This window comes from Pseudophryne corroboree, chromosome 5, assembly GCF_028390025.1.
Source record: "Pseudophryne corroboree isolate aPseCor3 chromosome 5, aPseCor3.hap2, whole genome shotgun sequence".
Taxonomy (NCBI): Eukaryota; Metazoa; Chordata; class Amphibia; order Anura; family Myobatrachidae; genus Pseudophryne; species Pseudophryne corroboree.
In genome coordinates this window covers 383,181,377-383,201,964 of record NC_086448.1, presented here as the reverse complement: position 1 = coordinate 383,201,964, position 20,588 = coordinate 383,181,377, and the positions used below count along the sequence as shown (strand labels likewise).

General features: G+C 44.5%; 1 protein-coding gene across 1 annotated transcript in view; it reads left to right on the top strand.

The window, feature by feature from the left end:
* Positions 1–20,588, top strand: part of ADCY1 (adenylate cyclase 1) — an 879,311-nt gene that overhangs the window by 506,902 nt on the left and 351,821 nt on the right. Inside the window, exon 5 of the mRNA XM_063922700.1 lies at positions 11,023–11,150. Within this exon, the coding sequence (XP_063778770.1) occupies positions 11,023–11,150 (128 nt within the window). The remainder of the gene's footprint in view (positions 1–11,022; positions 11,151–20,588) is intronic.

Below are 20,588 nucleotides of genomic sequence, written 5' to 3'. Positions count from 1 at the left end.
AAGCTGTTACAGTCCATTGTTCCCACGGCCCATCTACTCAGGGAACACGGTTGGATCCTGAACCTTCCAAAATCACATTTGGAGCCGACCAGGTGGTTGTCCTTTCTGGAAATGATCCTCGACACCGAAGTGCAGAGGGTGTTTCTCCCAGAGGAGAAAGCGTTGGTGATACAAACAATGGTCCTGGATGTTCTGAAGCCAGCCCGGGTGTCGGTTCATCAGTGCAATCGCCTTCTGGGGAAGATGGAGTCCTCTTACGAGGCTTTGCAGTACGGGAGGTTTCATGCTCGGCCCTTCCAACTGGATCTCCTGGACAAGTGGTTGGGAACTCATCTTCACATGCACCAGAGAATACGTCTGTCGCCAAAGGCCAGGATTTCCCTCCTCTGGTGGATACAAATACCTCACCTTCTGGAGGGCCGCAGGTTGGGGATTCAGGACTGGATCCTTCTAACCACGGATGCAAGTCTCCGGGGCTGGGACGCAGTCACTCAAAGGGAGACCTTCCAAGGAAGGTGGTCAAGTCTGGAAGCCGGACTACCAATAAATATTCTGGAACTAACAGCCGTCTACAACGGTCTTCTCCAAGCGGCCCATCTTCTGCGAGATCGCGCCATTCAAGTGTAGTTGGACAATGTAACGACAGTAGCTTACATAAACCGGCAGGGCGGAATGAAGAGCAGAGCCGCAATGTCAGAGATAACAAGAATCATCCTCTGGGCAGAAAAACACGCATTGGCGCTGTCAGCAATCTTCATTCCGGGAGTAGACAACTGGGAAGCGGACTTCCTCAGCAGACACGATCTCCATCCAGGAGAGTGAGGGCTCCATCCAGAGGTGTTCAGGTAGGTAACAGATCTTTGGGGTGTACCTCAAATAGATATGATGGCCTCTTGTCTCAACAAGAAGCTTCGGCAGTATTGTTCCAGGTCAAGGGACCTGCAAGCCGTGGCAGTGTACGCCCTAGTGACTCCTCCATGGGTGTTCCAGTCGGTGTACGTGTTTCCTCCACTTCCACTCATTCCAAGAGTTATAAAACTTATAAGGAAAACAAGAGTTCTGGCAATCTTTATTGCGCTGGACTGGCCAAGACGGGCTTGGTACGCGGATCTTCTGAATCTACTGCTAGAAGAGCCAAGGCCTCTTCCTCTTCGGGAGGACCTGCTACAGCAGGGGCCATTCGCCGATCAAGACTTACCGCGGCTACGTTTGACGGCATGGAGGTTGAACGCCAGATATTAGCTCGGAAGGGCATTCCGAACAAAGTTATTCCTACCCTGATACAGGCTAGGAAAGGAGTAACATCTAAACAATACCATCGTAATTGGAAAAAATATGTATCTTGGTGTGAGTCCAAGAAGTTTCCTACGGTGGAGTTTCAACTGGGACGGTTTCTCCTCTTCCTGCAAGCAAGTGTGGATATGGATCCGTAAAGGTCCAGATTTCGGCCCTATCCATTTTCTTCCAGAAAAAGTTGGATTCCCTTCCTGAGGTTCAGACTTTTCTGAAAGGGGTTCTGCACATCCAGCCGCCCTTTGTGCCACCTATGGTGCCCTGGGATCTTAACGTGGTGTTGCAGTTTCTCCAATCGGATTGGTTTGAACATATGCCAGAGGTTGAGGTCAAGTTTCTCATATGGCAGGCTGTCACTTTGTTGGCCTTATCTTTTGCTAGACGTGTGTCGGAGTTGGGGGCTTTATCTTGTAAGAGCACCTACTTGATCTTCCATGAAGATAGAGCTGAGCTCCGGACACATCAGCAGTTTCTTCCAAAGGTTGTGGCGGCATTTCATATCAACTAACCTATTGTGGTGCCAGTGGCTACTGACTCCTCAATCTCATCAAGGTCCTTGGATGATGTAAGGGCTCTGAAAATCTATGTGAAGAGGGCTGCTCATCACAGAAAATCGGACTCTCTGTTCGTCCTGTATGATCCCAAGAAGATTGGGTGTACTGCTTCTAAGCAGACAATATCTCGCTGGATCAGGTTCACTATCCAGCATGCGTATTCTATGGCAGGATTGCCGTGTCCTATGTCTATTAAGGTCCACTCTACTCGTAAGGTGGGTTCTTCCTGGGTGGCTGCCCGGGGTGTCTCGGCTGTACAGCTTTGCCAAGTGGCTACTTGGTCTGGGTCGAACACGTTTGCAAAGTTCTACAAGTTCGATACTTTGGCCTCTGAGGATCTTCAGTTTAGTCAGTCAGTTCTGCAGGAACCTCAGCAATCTCTCACTCGGTTTGGTACATCCCCATGGTACTAATGTGGACCCCAGCATCCTCTAGGACGTAAGAGAAAATAGGATTTTAATTACCTACCAGCAAATCCTTTACTCGTAGTCCGTAGAGGATGCTGGGCACCCATCCAGCTCTTCATTATCCTGCAGTGTTTATTTGGTTCAGTACTGCTTAGTTCTTAGTTACTTACGGTTTTGTTACTAGGTAAGTAATCTTGTTCAGCCGTTGGTGATGTTTCAAGCTAGTTAGCTTGGTTTGCCTTGTGCGTGAGCTGGTGTGAATCTCGCTACTATCTGTGTAAAATCCTTCTCTTGAATTTGTCCGTCTCCTCGGGCACAGTTTCTAGACTGAGTCTGGTAGGAGGGGCATAGAGGGAATAGCCAGCCCACACTCTCAAACTCTTAAAGTGCCATTGGCTCCTAGTGGACCTGTGTATACCCCATGGTACTAATGTGGACCCCAGCATCCTCTACGAGAAAAGGATTTACAGGTAGGTAATTAAAATCCTATTTTTTTCCCCTTGCTCCCAACTCTAAATCAACATTCAGTACCAGTAATAAATTTTGTTTGGATTTAATGATTATTGCAATATTAAAATAAACAGATACAATTTGAGTATCCATGATTATACTACAAATACTGTGTTTCAACAAAGTTAGTGGTGTTAACAACTTAAGTAGTGTCACTTATATACTTTACAGTACTCATGCACTTTTATTCAGGGGCGTAAGTTCATCCCAGTCGTCCGGAGTTGGAGTTTGGTGCTTCCCCCTTAAAAAAAAATATGGCATGTGTGAATGTGTGATTAAGAATCAGACGTCTGCAGCATGCAGAATCAGCATTCACAGGTGGGTCTCATCTCACACTCCAGCAACAGTGCCGGTGCACCGTTGCCTGCTGAAGCGCAGGCTGAGCAGTACCAGGCAGGAGCCATCCTGTCCCTACTGCACGTGTAAGCAGGTCTCCCCGGTCAGAGCCAGTTAGCTCTGCAGCAGGTGCGCTGCAGAGCTACATTGGAAAAGCAGCGGTCACTACTTGATTTCGCTGTGAACCACACAGGTGCTGCTGTACATGCAGGTGCCCCTTTAGGACTTGGGGCCGGAGAAAGGTGTCTCCATTGCATCTGGAGTTACGCCACCTGCTATTATTGTTAATTGCAGATGCCATCCTTTTGAAGAAGAAGAAGAAGAAGAAGAAGAAGAAGAAGAAGAAGAAGAAGAAGAAGGAACGGTTTTGTGAAATAACGCTGTTAATCATCCACTGAATATTTGTTGAAATTCCCTAGAACAAAGAAAGTTTGCAGGACATACTGTAGATTCCTGCAAACTACTGTTTGTTCGGGAGGCTTGCGACCTACAGTAGCAACAGCTGGTGGGTAGATACCATATACCTGATGGTTGCTTGGAAAATCAGTTGTTCTCCAATAATGCTTGACAAACATATAATTAGAGGGCCAAAAGAGTGGCGTGCATTATGGAAAGTAGGAACATACCTTTTGATGTAGCACTAGATGTGGCAGCATTACAGAAGAAGTATCCCTTAAATTGGTAACTGTGAATGCCGGGTGTGGCAGGCCAAAGGGGTTTTACAGCAAGTAATAAATAACTGTGAAGTATCACCTCTGAGTAGAGCAGTAAGTTTCAGGTATGAGCTGAGTTATGTTACCGCACAAACACTTGGATTTGTCCAAAGGTGTTTTGGATCAGTAATATAAATTAAGGTTGGCTCAGTATCCCTGGCCTCTAAGACTACAGAAATAATAAGAATTTTCTTCATAAAAGTACACTCTCTGAACTTGTGTCCAAGGTTAGAATATGTTCTGTTTTCGGCAGCCAGAAAGACCAGCAGGGAGAGAAGCTGATCTAGCTGCATTAGCAGTACTACAGAATGCAATCAATGCTCTAATTATGAATCAGAATCAGTTTATTGCCAAGTATATCAGTACAAAAATACACAAAACACAAGGAATTGGTTTCCGATAGCTACAGCTCCCAACAACATATGATGAACAGCAAAGAAATAAGAGGAAGAAGAACGTGTGACGTATAACTACAATACACAAGTATGGATTCGAATATGATAGTAATGCTAGGCGAGTGTCGAGTTGAACAGTTTGATTGCTTGGGGAATGAAGCTGTTCCTGTGTCTAGCCGTTCACGCTAGTTGCGAGCAGTACCGTCTGCCAGACGGTAGCAGACGGAACATATCATGAGCAGGATGAGAATGGTCATCAATAATCCTCCCCGTCCTCTTCATTACCCTTGCCCGATAGATATCCTCGACTGCCGGAAGGTTTGTCCCTATGATTTTTTCAGCAAACCTTACAACCCGCTGTAGCCTATTTTTGTCGTGGATTGAGGCAGAGCCAAACCACACTATTATTGAGGAGCAGAGGACGGATTGAATGATTTCCGAGTAGAAGAGGATTAGAAGTTCTTGCGGCAATTTGAACTTCCTAAGCTGACGTAGAAAGTACAGTCTCTGCTGGGCTTTCCCCAGAATACCCTCGATATTTGACTTCCACTTAAGGTCGTTGGAGATTGAGGAACCCAGGAATCGGAAGGTTTCCACCACAGTTACTACGCTGTCTGCAATTGTGAGTGGGGGGAGTGGTGGGGGGTGTTTCCTGAAGGCGATAATCATTTCAACCGTTTTTAGTGTGTTTAACTCAAGATTATTAGCCTTGCACCAGGTGTCCAGCCGCATAACCTCCCTCCCTTATGGCAGAATATCTTATCCTTGCATGGCCTCAGTGAGGCAATGACAAGGATTACTGTAGAGAGAAGACAATCTTAGTTGGGTACAAACTAAGCAATATACTGTATTGTATGATATATCATTCCAATGCAGATTGAAACCATATATCATATGCATTGCATTGTGTCTGTGCCCAATTGCACATGTTGAGTGGTTGTTCATCGCATCTTTCCATCTCATATGCTGCATGTCAGATGGGATGAAGCAATGAACAACTGCAGTTAGTTAAATGCATGCTGTACTAAAACATCGCACCATCATACACCGAACTGTGCAGTGTGTACAGTTGTGCGATATAACATTAATGTATATCATGTTGCACAGTCATTGGGACACACATCACCCTAGTGCATACCCAGTCCATTAATGGCATTATTCACATGTATGGTGGCAACTTCTGCAGGAGTTCTGGATTTCTCTGAAAGTAGTCTTTGGAGTGTCCCAGTTGAATTTTGGGCCCTTTGCACAAGTAGCTGATTAGACGGAACCATGCCCTGGGTAACCATGATAAACCATGATAAACTGGGATACCTGGTTTGCTTTCATTTTGTACAACATCTTCAGCAGAAAAGCAAGTGGCAGAAGGGTATATGGGAGAATAAGTTCTGACCATCGGAAATATGTTACATCCCCTTCAATGCTTCCTGTTTCCACTTCTGGACACAAAGGTTGGGACTTGAACTATAAAAAGGAGTTGCAAAACTATCTATTAGGAACTGCTGAATGTTTGAACCAATGTTTAAATAATAATCTAAGGGAACACTGCCCAAAGTCAGATGTTGGTGATGGAGATTTGTCCGGTTCATTTAGTTTTCCCAGAATATACATTGCTGTTATGTGAATAGCCCATTCCCTAATCAGTAGGGCCTTTGTAATAGGGACCTAGGGCCTCTCATCATGTTCAGAGGAGAAACCACAGTTGTTGTCCAGGCAAATTTGAACTGCAAATTATCATAGGTGACTGGGAATTAAAGCTGTTACGGCTAACATGGCTGACCTTAACTTGAGCAGATTAATATGATCATACTGTTCCATTATGGGCCATCTGACTTGCACTGCCTGGTTCTGAGTGAATGCTCACCAAATGTGTAGGGAAACATGGAAAAGCCTCAGGTGCTCACTTTTCCAACAGCATACAGTACTATGGAACCACTGCTTTCATTAAGCAAGTGCAAGTGTAAGGTGCTATTGAGAGTTCTAATACCTTTACAATCCTCTGAAACAGCTGGTTACATTATTATAAACTAGCATAGTGAGCTATGGTGAACTGAGACCAAATGGAAAACCTCCTATAGGTCTATATTGAGGCATAGCCAATTTCTGTCCAAAAGTAAAAAAGGATATAACCTTCTGTCATTTAGCTCTAGTCTGAATGGCCCATTTGACCTTTACGGGAATTTATTTGTCCAGACTTGGGAGGCTGGGTCTGCCAATTTATTTTCCTCTGCTTCCAGGCTATAGTCAAGACTTTATCTACCTAGGGCAGTGGTAGCCAACCCTGGTCCTCGAGAGCTACCAACAGTTCACGTTTTCCAGTTCTCCTAGCAGGTGCACAGGTGCAGTCATTACTCACTGACACATGTTAAAAGATCCACAGATGGAGATAATTATTCCACTTGTGATTCTGTGAGGAGACCTGGAAAACATTAACTGTTGGTAGCTCTCAAAGACCAGGGTTGGCTACCCCTGACCTAGGGTCTACAACTCTTTGAATATGTTAATACTTAGTCTTTTAGAAATAATTTTTAGGAGACACCTGTCTAAGCATGACCTATGGGTCTTGTAGTGAGCCCTGAACTCTCCTATGAAATATGGGCCAAAGAGGTCTTTGTCTATCACAATAGGTATGTGAAGTGGCCTCAGGGCTAAACTCATTAGTCCACAATTGGTAGTCCAGCAAGCCCTTCAACAGTAATGAAGGTGGCTTCTACATATCGGTCTTTACCACAAGTATTTAAAGGATACTCGAGACTCTAATGTGCAGGGAAAAAACTACAGCTCCTGGTCTCCCATCTAGAGCACTGACATGTTTCTCAATGTTTACATTTCTAGCTATAGCAGAAGCAGGCTTTTGGAACAGAAAGTAAAGGCCCTTTAGCATAAGTCATTTTAAAACAGAATTTACCTTAACATTTAGTCCATGAGATTGCTTTGAGACATATCACTCTCATGTGAACAAAGAGAAGAGTCAACTTCAGGGCAAATAATGTGGGTACATCTGGGAGCTCTGTATAACGGTTTTAAACCTATTTGTCGTCTTTGACAACAGTTACATTATAGGCAAGCTGGGCAAAGTTTATATACTGTACCTCTGTCTAAGCTTCCAATGTAAGCTATATAATTTGGTGGGAGGTCTTGGCTGCTAGTCCCATGCTGGCTGTCTGTATGTCACAATACTTGCCTCTTTACAGAGGCTGACAACCTAGTCATCTCTTCTGACTCACAGTACACTGAAAAGTGACATGTTTGACATACATATGCAGGAGAGTTTAATTGCAGGCATTGTGTTGGGACCCCTAATGTTGCCAAATTTGGCCAGAGGTACTGTGCCAGCTATGGACACAACAAATATGTCTGGTGCGGACATTGGTGCTTTGCCGTCTGAGCCAAATTTTAGGGAATAATCCATTTTGCCTAAGCAGGCTTCCCTGTGTGAATTTTTCTGCACATTCACTTTTGCACCTGATGTTTTGCCACCTGCAGGTAATTTCATGGAAGGATCCATTTTGCCTGAGAAGGCAACCCTGTGTGAATTTTTAACAATACAGTATATATAATGTTGCCTGGTCAGGCACCCTTGGTGGGGAGGAGAGGTGTCTTTTGGCAGTGATTTGTACCTCAAACTCTAAGGGGCAAATTACTGAAACTTCTAAAACAGAGAATTTGTCCACGACACCCATAGAGTGGGAACAGAACCTGTTGCGAACGCAGCGAGCCACCGAGCCCACAATGGGCTTTATTGCGCTCTCCCCCCTTCTTGCCTGCATTTTGCTGCTGGTATTCCGGGACTTGGTATGCTGGCCGCCGGGATCCCCAGCACCGGTCTCTCAGCCCCAACCCGCGGCATCACCTATTCTCTGTTTTAGACGCTTTGGGTAGAAAAAAATGTATTCCACTTAACAGATTATAATAAACAATTAAATGATAAAGAATCACTGGAAGATACCACTTATTTTATCTAGAGTGGTGACTTTTGGCAGTGACCTTGACCTCAGATTCTGAGGTAGAAAGAAAAAAAAGATTTATTACAGTGTAAAAGATAAATATTCGCTGCCAGCACTGTTTACTGTCTCTCCTGTCACATTATTGCAGGACAATAGATGACAGATGTAAGGGTTCTGTCAGAGAAACAGATTCAGCTTCCTCGCATATCTGTGCTGTAGAACAATCTACCTGATGGTGGGGTCAAGTGGTCACATGACCTTTAGCTCAGAGAACAGATGCTTGGCTTTGCCCTCCTCTGTAGCAAGAGCTAAGTGATTTTTTTATTTTCGTTTTTCCTTGTTCCAACGATAATCGGGAGGCTTGCTCATCCACCCACCAGCTGTTGCTAGGTGGCAAGTCTCCCGACAAACAAAACATGAGTTTACCGCATTCTTTTAAGCATAGCCACAATTGTTGAAGCAGTTAAACAAGTGATACATTTGGTTTGTCAGTTAAATATCTGGAGGAAATGTGTGTTCTTAAGAATTACTATTGTCTATATATCTGAAAGTAAACCTAAATACAGTTTCGACTTTTTGCCTGACTTGTAAGGGGACAATTCTCATCAAAATATAACTTTTTGTATTGAGATATAACAGCTCTTCAGTGAGGACCACACTAATAATATGCAGTTGACAGTTTAAAAAACTGTATGAGACATGGGGTAAATGTACTAAAGATCGATATTAGATCAATTTTAAAACCAATCTAAAAATTTATGAACATCGACAGAATGTTTCAGGGAGAAAATGTAATATTTTACATTTAACCCCTTCAGTGGCGAGTTTCCAATTTAAAAGCACACCCTGGGGTTTTTTAAATTGTCGTGGGAGCTGGGGGTAAGGTGCAGGCGGGTGCGAGTGACGGGGCAGGGTGAGGTTATCGCCTGGCAATCGCCTGCGGGCATTGCCCACGGGATTGCAAGCACTAATTTTCGGCTGCCTTGTGGCGCCCGGGAATCAGCATAAGCCTTTTTACAGCTAAGCCCACCCCCCGGCCAATAGGAGTCTGAACTCCTTAATTGAGTATGCTGATTCCCGGGCACAGTGCATGCGATGTGTACTGCATCCATCTCTCTTTATTAGAAATGAGCTCAGACACTCAAGTGTTTCTTGATTTCTTTCAAAATTTATAAACACAGAGAAAATCATGTAATTTGAACCTGTCAAATAGAGCCTTAACAATATTATTAAAATCTGGCCTGATTTATAGATGGATGCTGTGGCTGTTACACCTGCAATTGTGCATGCTGAGGATGTGTGAAATTATGCAAAAAAAACAGCATCGCAAAGGCTCAGCATCTGCGTACACATTCCCAGCACACACGCAGATCCTTCCATAATGTTCACCTCGAGTAAATCAATTACAACACAGCATGGCAGCCTGAACAGAGATGATGGAGCCACCCCGATTGTATATAATTTCGTAGGCGCACCAAGCTACACGCCCTAAACACGGCCACGACACATGCGTTTTTTTGCCACCATTTCCCTGTCAACATCCAAATATGGTGCTTGTCTGTCAATCACTCTGTATGGACGTAAGCGCTGCAAGTGGCAGCACTATTAGACTTTGACACGTGCAGTTTAAAGTTCATCTGCAAAAATTGCGCAATTTACCAATAATCGCTCAGTTGCAAAAACACTGGCATAATATCCGTCATCTCTACTTTTATAGCCATCATAATAAAGGTTTAGGTCACAGAATGTGTTTTAGAAGTGAAAGACACCTGTCATTTATTAGTCTATTGTTTGGTTGATTTTGTGTTCGATTTTCGGTCAAATTTACAAAACAACTGTTAGTAAATTTCTGATTTGCATTGAGGTCTATTAGAAAGTACTGATGGTTTTTCCAGATGATCGTTTTTGTCCGCAAGACGATTTTTTAGCAGATTTTTGCCTTTAGTAAATCTTCAATTTACTAAATCACAACCCCCCTCCCACCAGTAAATAAATTAATCAATTAGTGGAAATACACAAAATCAGTCAAAATGAACCTTTAGTCATAAACCCCATACTGTTATCAGGATCAGAATGGTAAAATGTTATACTTAAACCAATACATGAAATTGCCCAAAAAACCCTAAAAAAAACTACTTATAGTATATAATTGTTTAGTTACTTTTGTAAATATCTTTTAATAAACATTATACAATAATGGGGGTCATTCCGAGTTGTTCGCTCGTTATGTTTTTTCGCAACGGAGCGATTAGTCGCTAATGCGCATGCGCAATGTCCGCAGTGCAACTGCGCCAAGTAAATTTGCTATGCAGTTAGGTATTTTACTCACGGCATTACGAGGTTTTTTCTTCGTTCTGGTGATTGTAATGTGATTGACAGGAAGTGGGTGTTTCTGGGCGGAAACAGGCCGTTTTATGGGAGTGTTTGAAAAAACGCTACCGTTTCTGGGAAAAACGCGGGAGTGGCTGGAGAAATGGAGGAGTGTCTGAGCGAACGCTGGGTGTGTTTGTGACGTCAAACCAGGAACGACAAGCACTGAACTGATCGCACTGGAAGAGTAAGTCTCGAGCTACTCAGAAACTGCACAGAGAAGTCTTTTCTCAATATTGTGAATCTTTCGTTTGCAATTTTGATAAGCTAAGATTCACTCCCAGTAGGCGGCGGCTTAGTGTGTGCAAAGCTGCTAAAAGCAGCTTGCGAGCGAACAACTCGGAATGAGGGCCAATATTGTATAATTATGATACTTATTGTTATCATCATCAACATTATCATTGTTAGTTTAGTGATTTATATGTAAATCTAATAATCTATACAGAACTGCAATAGCGAGGTACCCTTATATTAACTGGAATTGTATTTTGTAACAGGAGAATCACTGCAGAAGAATAAAGATTCTTGGAGACTGTTACTACTGTGTGTCAGGATTAACGCAGCCCAAAACAGATCATGCTCATTGCTGTGTGGAAATGGGATTGGATATGATAGACACCATTACGTAAGTAAGACCTATAAAGAAATGTATCTTTAATCACATATCCAATCCATACCCCTCTGGCAGACACAATTTTGGTGAGATAGTTTTCATCTCCATGCTTGAAAAGATTTTAGGCTTTGTGAGTTTGGCCTTGTAATTTTCGGAGTTATGCATTGGATGGATTGCATATGGTTTGGACAAATTGGATGTATCCTAAATTGTTCAGATTTTAAAATCTAGATGTTGAGAATTATGTCTGAAAGTATGGTGAGTACAGATTGTACACAATAGTGCTAGTCTAGAAACATACTGTACTACTAGTGCATACATAGTTAAGGTTTAAAGTGAATTGAGATATGCATACAGTAAGTTTGGCAAACAGGTCACGCTGTGTAATAAGTTACTACCTCGTATATAACATTAGCCATTTTTGTTAGAACCATCCATAGGCCATGTCAACACAAAACCAATACATACAGGAAACAGTGCACCAATGTAAATGGGTGCTTTGGTCATTTCTTATTTTCTATATAGTATTGAAGTACAGAGCAAGGCTTACCAAGTCAGCCAATGAAAAAAACACTTTCTGGTAGTTTTGCATTATGATACATGCTGCATATCTGTGTATGGAAATATGTAGGTATCATCAGAACTATTTAAGTAGCAGCATGTGTAGTTCCTGTATGCTCATCTGATAATCCTGATCTAAGAAATAATTCCTGATTGTAAATGCTGCCTAGCCATTATTAGCTCTCTCAAGAAAACAAGAGATGGATCCCACTGCCTGCCTGGCCTGGACATAGCTTACACAAGGCATCAAATACATGTGGGCAAAGTTGTGTCAAAATATCTCTCCAAGTCAAAACTTAAATAAGGGAATTTGTTGTTTTACAAGCTTGATAGGAATTAGCTTGTGCCTTCAAAGAAAGAGTTTGACACTCTCTGGAAAGAGCGTTAACTCGTTTGTCTCAGCTGCATGTGTTCTTGAAAATTCACAGCATTCTATTTTAAATGCACTTAACGTACTTGATATCTGTTAGGCCAATATATAATGTTTACAGGATGGTGCTGCTACAGTATAGAATTCATTCTTGCGTAATTTATTGGTGAATGAAGATATTTTTCTACATGGAGGATCACTGTTCATTAAATGCACATTGTTGGTAAGAGGAAGCTGCCTATTGCTGGCACATAATACATACCATTTGTTATAAAATCTTGCAGTGTATTTTTTAGTTTATTTAATCCTCGACAAAAGGAAAACAAACACTATCTTTGCATTTTCTCATTACATCTTCATAATAATAAACATTACTCAGCCTGTACTAGTATTTGTGTTCTCTCTTTACTGTGGTTCAGTGTCACACTGTACAAAACATTACAGAAGAAAACAAAAAAAATCAATAATGTTTATAATGACTGCATACAATAAGTACTGTAAGTAAAGTATAAAATTTTGTATATTTAAAGACTGCAAGCTAATGTACTTATAATAAAACAATACAACAAAAGAGAAAGTGCACGGAGAGTGAATGTATTTCACTAAAATGAATGCAAACAAATCATCTATTCACCAGTGCACCATACTGTCCAACTCCAGCTTAGAATAGACTTCTAGGTATTGCCAGCCATTGATGTTTAGTATACTGAGCTCGAGGAGCCTGACACAGGGTTGTGCTAACATGAAATACTAACACGCTGAAAGCATGTGTTCTCCTTGTTGGAATTCCTTAATGAAGAGTATTTTCTGTTTCTCTGACGTCCTAGTGGATGCTGGGAACTCCGTAAGGACCATGGGGAATAGCGGCTCCGCCTGAGACTGGGCACAACTAAAGAAAGCTTTAGGACTACCTGGTGTGCACTGGCTCCTCCCTCTATGACCCTCCTCCAGACCTCAGTTAGAATTTTGTGCCCGGCTGAGCTGGATGCACACTAGGGGCTCTCCTGAGCTCTTAGAAAAAGAAAGTTTATTTTAGGTTTTTTATTTTCAGTGAGATCTGCTGGCAACAGACTCACTGCTACGAGGGACTAAGGGGAGAGAAGCGAACCTACCTGCTTGCAGCTAGCTTGGGCTTCTAGGCTACTGGACACCATTAGCTCCAGAGGGATCGAACACAGGCCCAGCCTCGGGCGTCCGGTCCCGGAGCCGCGCCGCCGTCCCCCTTACAGAGCCAGAAGCAAGAAGAGGGTCCTGGAAATCGGCGGCAGAAGACTTCGGTCTTCATCAAGGTAGCGCACAGCACTGCAGCTGTGCGCCATTGCTTCCCATGCACACCTCACACTCCGGTCACTGATGGGTGCAGGGCGCTGGGGTAGGGGGGGCGCCCTGGGCTGCAATATTGAGTACCTTGGCTGGCAAATAACACATAATATAGTCATAGAGACTATATATGTGTAAAATATCCTTGCCAGATATACATAGAAAAAAGCGGGAGAAGTCCGCCGAAAAAGGGGCGGGGTTATCTCCCTCAGCACACTGGCGCCATTTTCCCTCACAGCTCCGCTGGAAGGATCGCTCTCAGGCTCTCCCCTGCAGTTTCCAGACTACATAGGGTAAAAAAGAGAGGGGGGGCACTAAATTTAGGCGCAATATTGTGTATACAAGCAGCTATTGGGAAAAATCACTCAGTTATAGTGTTAATCCCTGTGTTATATAGCGCTGTTGGTGTGTGCTGGCATACTCTCTCTCTGTCTCCCCAAAGGGCTTTGTGGGGTCCTGTCCTCAGTCAGAGCATTCCCTGTGTGTGTGTGCAGTGTGTCGGTACGGCAGTGTCGACATGTTTGATGAGGAGGCTTATGTGGAGGAGGAGCAGGTGCCGATAAATGTGATGTCACCCCCTGCGGGGTCGACACCTGAGTGGATGGTTATGTGGAAGGAATTACGCGACAGTGTCGACTCCTTACATAAAAGGTTTGATGACATAGCAGATGTGGGACAGCCGGCTTCTCAGCCTGTGCCTGCCCAGACGTCTCTAAAGCCATCAGGGGCTCTAAAACGCCCGCTACCTCAGATGGCAGACACAGATGTCGACACGGATACTGACTCCAGTGTCGACGATGATGAGACTAGTGTACATTCCAATAGAGCCACCCGTTACATGATTACGGCAATGAAAAATGTGTTGCATATTTCTGATATTACCCCAGGTACCACAAAAAAGGGTATTATGTTTGGGGAGAAAAAACTACCAGTGGTTTTTCCCCCATCTGATGAATTAAATGAAGTGTGTGAAGAAGCGTGGGCTTCCCCCGATAAGAAACTGGTAATTTCTAAAAAGTTACTAATGGCGTACCCTTTCCCGCCAGAGGACAGGTCACGTTGGGAGACATCCCCTAGGGTGGATAAAGCGCTCACACGTCTGTCAAAAAAGGTGGCACTACCGTCTCCGGACACGGCCGCCCTAAAGGAGCCTGCAGATAGAAAGCAGGAGGCTATCCTGAAGTCTGTATATACACACTCAGGTATTATACTGAGACCGGCTATTGCTTCAGCATGGATGTGCAGTGCTGCAGCTGCGTGGTCAGATTCCCTGTCGGAAAACATTGATACCCTAGACAGGGACACTATATTGCTAACCATAGAGCATATTAAAGACGCTGTCTTGTACATGAGAGATGCACAGAGGGATATTTGCCGGCTGGGATCTAAAATAAACGCAATGTCCATTTCTGCCAGGAGAGGATTGTGGACTCGGCAGTGGACAGGAGATGCAGATTCTAAAAGGCACATGGAAGTATTGCCTTACAAGGGTGAGGAGTTGTTTGGGGATGGTCTCTCGGACCTCGTTTCCACAGTGATAGCTGGGAAGTCAGCATTTTTACCCCATGTTCCCTCACAGCCAAAGAAAGCACCGTATTATCAGGTACACTCCTTTCGGCCCCAGAAAGGCAAGCGGGTTAGAGGCGCGTCCTTTCTGCCCAGAGGCAGAGGTAGAGGGAAAAAGCTGCAACATACAGCCAGTTCCCAGGAACAAAAGTCCTCCCCCGCTTCCTCTAAGTCCACCGCATGACGCTGGGGCTCCACAGGCGGAGCCAGGTACGGTGGGGGCCCGTCTCAAGAACTTCAGCGACCAGTGGGCTCGCTCACGGGTGGATCCCTGGATTCTACAAGTGGTATCTCAGGGGTACAAGCTGGAATTCGAGACGTCTCCCCCTCGCCGTTTCCTCAAATCTGCCTTGCCGACAGCTCCCCCGGACAGGGAGGCAGTGCTGGAGGCGATTCACAAGCTGTATTTTCAGCAGGTGATAATCAAGGTACCCCTCCTTCAACAAGGACGGGGTTACTATTCGACAATGTTTGTGGTACCGAAACCGGACGGTTCGGTGAGACCCATTTTAAATTTAAAATCCTTGAACACTTATATAAGAAGGTTCAAGTTCAAGATGGAATCGCTCAGGGCGGTGATTGCAAGCCTGGACGAGGGGGATTCCATGGTATCACTGGACATCAAGGATGCTTACCTGCATGTCCCCATTTACCCTCCTCACCAGGAGTACCTCAGATTTGTGGTACAGGACTGTCATTACCAATTCCAGACGTTGCCGTTTGGTCTGTCCACGGCACCGAGGGTATTTACCAAGGTAATGGCCGAAATGATGATACTCCTTCGGAGAAAGGGAGTTTTAATTATCCCGTACTTGGACGATCTCCTTATAAAGGCAAGGTCCAGGGAACAGTTGTTGATCGGTGTAGCACTAGCTCGGGAAGTGCTACAACAGCACGGCTGGATCCTGAATATTCCAAAGTCGCAGCTGGTTCCTACAACGCGTCTACTGTTCCTGGGGATGGGTCTGGACACAGAACAGAAAAAAGTATTTCTCCCGGAGGAGAAGGCCAAGGAGTTGTCATCTCTAGTCAGAGACCTCCTAAAACCAAAACAGATGTCGGTGCACCACTGCACGCGAGTCCTGGGAAAGATGCAAGGATCTTTCAGTGGGATCTGTTGGACAAGTGGTCCGGATCGCATCTTCAGATGCATCGGCTGATAACCCTGTCTCCAAGGACCAGGGTGTCGCTGTTGTGGTGGCTGCAGAGTGCTCATCTTCTAGAGGGCCGCAGATTCGGCATACAGGACTGGGTCCTGGTGACCACGGATGCCAGCCTTCGAGGTTGGGGGGCAGTCACACAGGGAAGAAACTTCCAAGGACTATGGACAAGTCAGGAGACTTCCCTACACATAAATATTCTGGAACTAAGGGCCATTTACAATGCCCTAAGTCAGGCAAGACCCCTGCTTCAACACCAGCAGGTGCTGATCCAGTCAGACAACATCACGGCGGTCGCCCATGTAAACTGTCAGGGCGGCACAAGAAGCAGGATGGCGATGGCAGAAGCCACAAGGATTCTCAGATGGGCGGAAAATCATGTGTTAGCACTGTCAGCAGTGTTCATTCCCGGAGTGGACAACTGGGAAGCAGACTTTCTCAGCAGACACGACCTCCACCCGGGAGAGTGGGGACTTCATCCAGAAGTCTTCCAAATGATTGTACACCGGTGGGAAAGGCCACAGGTGGACATGATGGCGTCCCGCCTCAACAAAAAGCTAAAAAGATATTGCGCCAGGTCAAGGGACCCTCAGGCGATAGCTGTGGACGCTCTGGTAACACCGTGGGTGTACCAGTCGGTGTATGTGTTCCCTCCTCTGCCTCTCATACCCAAGGTACTGAGAATAATAAGAAGGAGAGGAGTAAGAACTATACTCATTGTTCCGGATTGGCCAAGAAGAGCTTGGTACCCAGAACTTCAAGAAATGATCTCAGAGGACCCATGGCCTCTGCCGCTCAGACAGGACCTGCTGCAGCAGGGGCCCTGTCTGTTCCAAGACTTACCGCGGCTGCGTTTGACGGCATGGCGGTTGAACGCCGGATCCTGAAGGAAAAGGGCATTCCGGAGGAAGTTATCCCTACGCTAATTAAAGCTAGGAAAGAAGTGACCGCAAACCATTATCACCGCATATGGCGGAAATATGTTGCGTGGTGTGAGGCCAGGAAGGCCCCAACAGAGGAATTTCAGCTAGGTCGATTTCTGCACTTCCTACAGTCAGGGGTGACTATGGGCCTAAAATTGGGTTCCATTAAGGTCCAGATTTCGGCTCTATCGATTTTCTTCCAAAAAGAACTGGCTTCACTACCTGAAGTTCAGACATTTGTTAAGGGAGTGCTGCATATTCAGCCCCCTTTTGTGCCCCCAGTGGCACCTTGGGATCTCAACGTGGTGTTGGATTTCCTAAAGTCGCATTGGTTTGAACCACTTAAATCCGTGGAACTAAAATATCTCACGTGGAAAGTGGTCATGCTGTTGGCCTTGGCTTCGGCCAGGCGTGTATCAGAATTGGCGGCTTTGTCTTGTAAAAGCCCTTATCTGATTTTCCATATGGATAGGGCGGAATTGAGGACTCGTCCCCAATTTCTCCCAAAGGTTGTTTGAGCGTTTCATTTGAACCAGCCTATTGTGGTGCCTGCGGCTACTCGTGACTTGGAGGACTCCAAGTTGCTGGACGTAGTCCGGGCCCTAAAAATCTATGTTTCCAGGACAGCTGGAGTCAGAAAGACTGACTCGCTATTTATCCTGCATGCGCCCAACAAGTTGGGTGCGCCTGCATCAAAGCAGACTATTGCTCGCTGGATCTGTAGCACGATTCAACTTGCACATTCTGCGGCTGGACTGCCGCATCCTAAATCTGTAAAAGCACATTCCACGAGGAAGGTGGGCTCTTCTTGGGCAGCTGCCCGAGTGGTCTCGGCTTTACAACTTTGCCGAGCAGCTACTTGGTCGGGGTCAAACACATTTGCTAAATTCTACAAGTTTGATACCCTGGCTGAGGAGGACCTAGAGTTCGCTCATTCGGTGCTGCAGAGTCATCCGCACTCTCCCGCCCATTTGGGAGCTTTGGTATAATCCCTATGGTCCTTACGGAGTTCCCAGCATCCACTAGGACGTCAGAGAAAATAAGATTTTACTCACCGGTAAATCTATTTCTGGTAGTCCGTAGTGGATGCTGGGCGCCCGTCCCAAGTGCGGATTGTCTGCAATACTTGTATATAGTTATTGTTTAACTAAAGGGTTATTGTTGAGCCATCTGTTGAGAGGCTCAGTTATATTTCAAACTGTTAACTGGGTATAGTATCACGAGTTATACGGTGTGATTGGTGTGGCTGGTATGAGTCTTACCCGGGATTCAAAATCCTTTCCTTATTGTGTCAGCTCTTCCGGGCACAGTATCCTAACTGAGGTCTGGAGGATGGTCATAGAGGGAGGAGCCAGTGCACACCAGGTAGTCCTAAAGCTTTCTTTAGTTGTGCCCAGTCTCCTGCGGAGCCGCTATTCCCCATGGTCCTTACGGAGTTCCCAGCATCCACTACGGACTACGAGAAATAGATTTACCGGTGAGTAAAATCTTATTTTCTGTAGCTACCTTTTTCCAGCCCTGATCAAGAAACAAAGAGGCAGATTTAACAACGAGTAATATTCTTCTTATCACTCATTACAAATGTTAAATGGTGCTCCAGCCAATCAGCTCCTACCTGTCATGTGTTTGAAAATGACAGTTAGGAGCTGTTTTTAGATGTACTAATTGGTTTTCTTCTACCAAATGTTTGTTATACGGAGTAATTTGTATACTCCATGGCACTGGCCCTACAATCTATTACAATCTATTATCATGTATCATGATGGTGGTTAACCAAGTGCTACTTGCAGGCTTATCCTCCCCATACCAACTGACAAGTATGCAGAGATTCTGGTGAGATAAGAGCTGGTGAGATAAGGCTGGTGTTGTGAATTTAATTTAATTTAGTAAAGGGTAGTAGAAGGTCTTTTGTAAAAATGATATGAGGCAAGAAAAAATATATAGCAACAATTGTTGAAAAGCATATTAGATATACACTTTGATTTTTGCTGTGTGAAGTTTGTCTGATTTATGTCAGTAGTAGAGGACTTCCATATGTGATTAATATTTTATTTGTTTAATTGCTTTACTTACTGTACATACGCATGCGCAGAAGTGCAGTTTTTTCCCTTAATCACAGCGCAGCGAGCAATTTCAGCTAGCGATCAACTCAGAATGACCCCCTTTGACAGTTCACAGCAGTAGATTGTTGATCTCCACACCCAATTAAAGTTCCAGGTGAAATTTGTTTTCTTAGAGTTGTTGCACTGAACAAGTGATTTACATATAAACGGTTTTCTGTGGAAACAAGAGCTTTTCACAGTACCATTGTAAGACTGCAGAATCTACAGATGTGTCCTTTTACTTTGTTTCCACTTTCCGGCGCTGCAAAACACCATGTCATATATGCCGATAAAAAGTGATCGTCGGTGGGTACGTGCTCGGCGTTCACAGCCATGATCCGTTGGATTGCATGGTTCGAACGGTGCCACAGAGTGGCGTATTCTGCTGGACTTGTGCACAGCAATTCGCATGTTGCGTTGCACACGCAAGTCTGCCATGCCTCCAGCAACCACGCAAGAGGGCACATATGTAACAACTAAGATGTTCAGCACTGCATTACTTACAGGGGCAACTGCAGGATTTCTGGAGGGGGGATCCAAATGATTGATTTTAAAGCGATTGTCACCAGACCATGAAGGATGCACAATAGACCATGAAGGATGCATAATTAGCATGTACCAAGCTATAATGTGCCCCAAACAAAGTGCAGTGTATGTAATACTGTACTCAGACATATGCAGGCCCAGTGATCATGGTAAGCCACTTACCAAATTCTCTCTCTGTTGCGATGATTGAGCGCTCAGATCCACAGACTCATACAGCAGACTTGGTAAGAAAATCTGCTGGGCATGTGCAGCAGCTCCATTCCCCCATTTATACTACATGTAGGAGCCGCTACACAGGCTGTGGGGAAGGGGGTTTCTGGGCAACTGGAAATGCCGCCTGTTATGACTTCAGCTTTAAATAAACAAATATAATTATCTTTTTGAAATAAAAAAAATCCTGACAATACTTTATTTATTTATTAACAGTTTCTTATATAGCGCAGCATATTCCGTTGAAAAGCGCATTTTCGGGGCATTTAAAAAAAAAAAGAATTCTAATTTAGATCGCACATTTGCACAGTGGTTATTGTCTTACAGCACTGGGGACAGAAGCTTGATTTAAAATCAGTACCCTGTATATGTGGAGAGTGTATGATATGTAAGTTTCCTTTAGGTACGCCAGTTTCCTTGTAAACGCCAAAAGTGTATTAGTACATTAGCTACTGATTATATTGCACCCTAATGTGCATGTGTTGTGTGCATGTGTATGTGCATGTTTTTGACTGTAAGTTTCAATGGGACAAGGTGTGATATAAATGTCAATTATTGTCTGCGCTCCCCAGTTGGCGGCACTATAAAAATAAACAGGATTAATAGCGTAGGTTTGCAAACATACCTTCATTTTAAGCACTATAGGGGGGTCATTCAGACCCGATTGCATGCTGCGCTTCTTCGCAGCCATG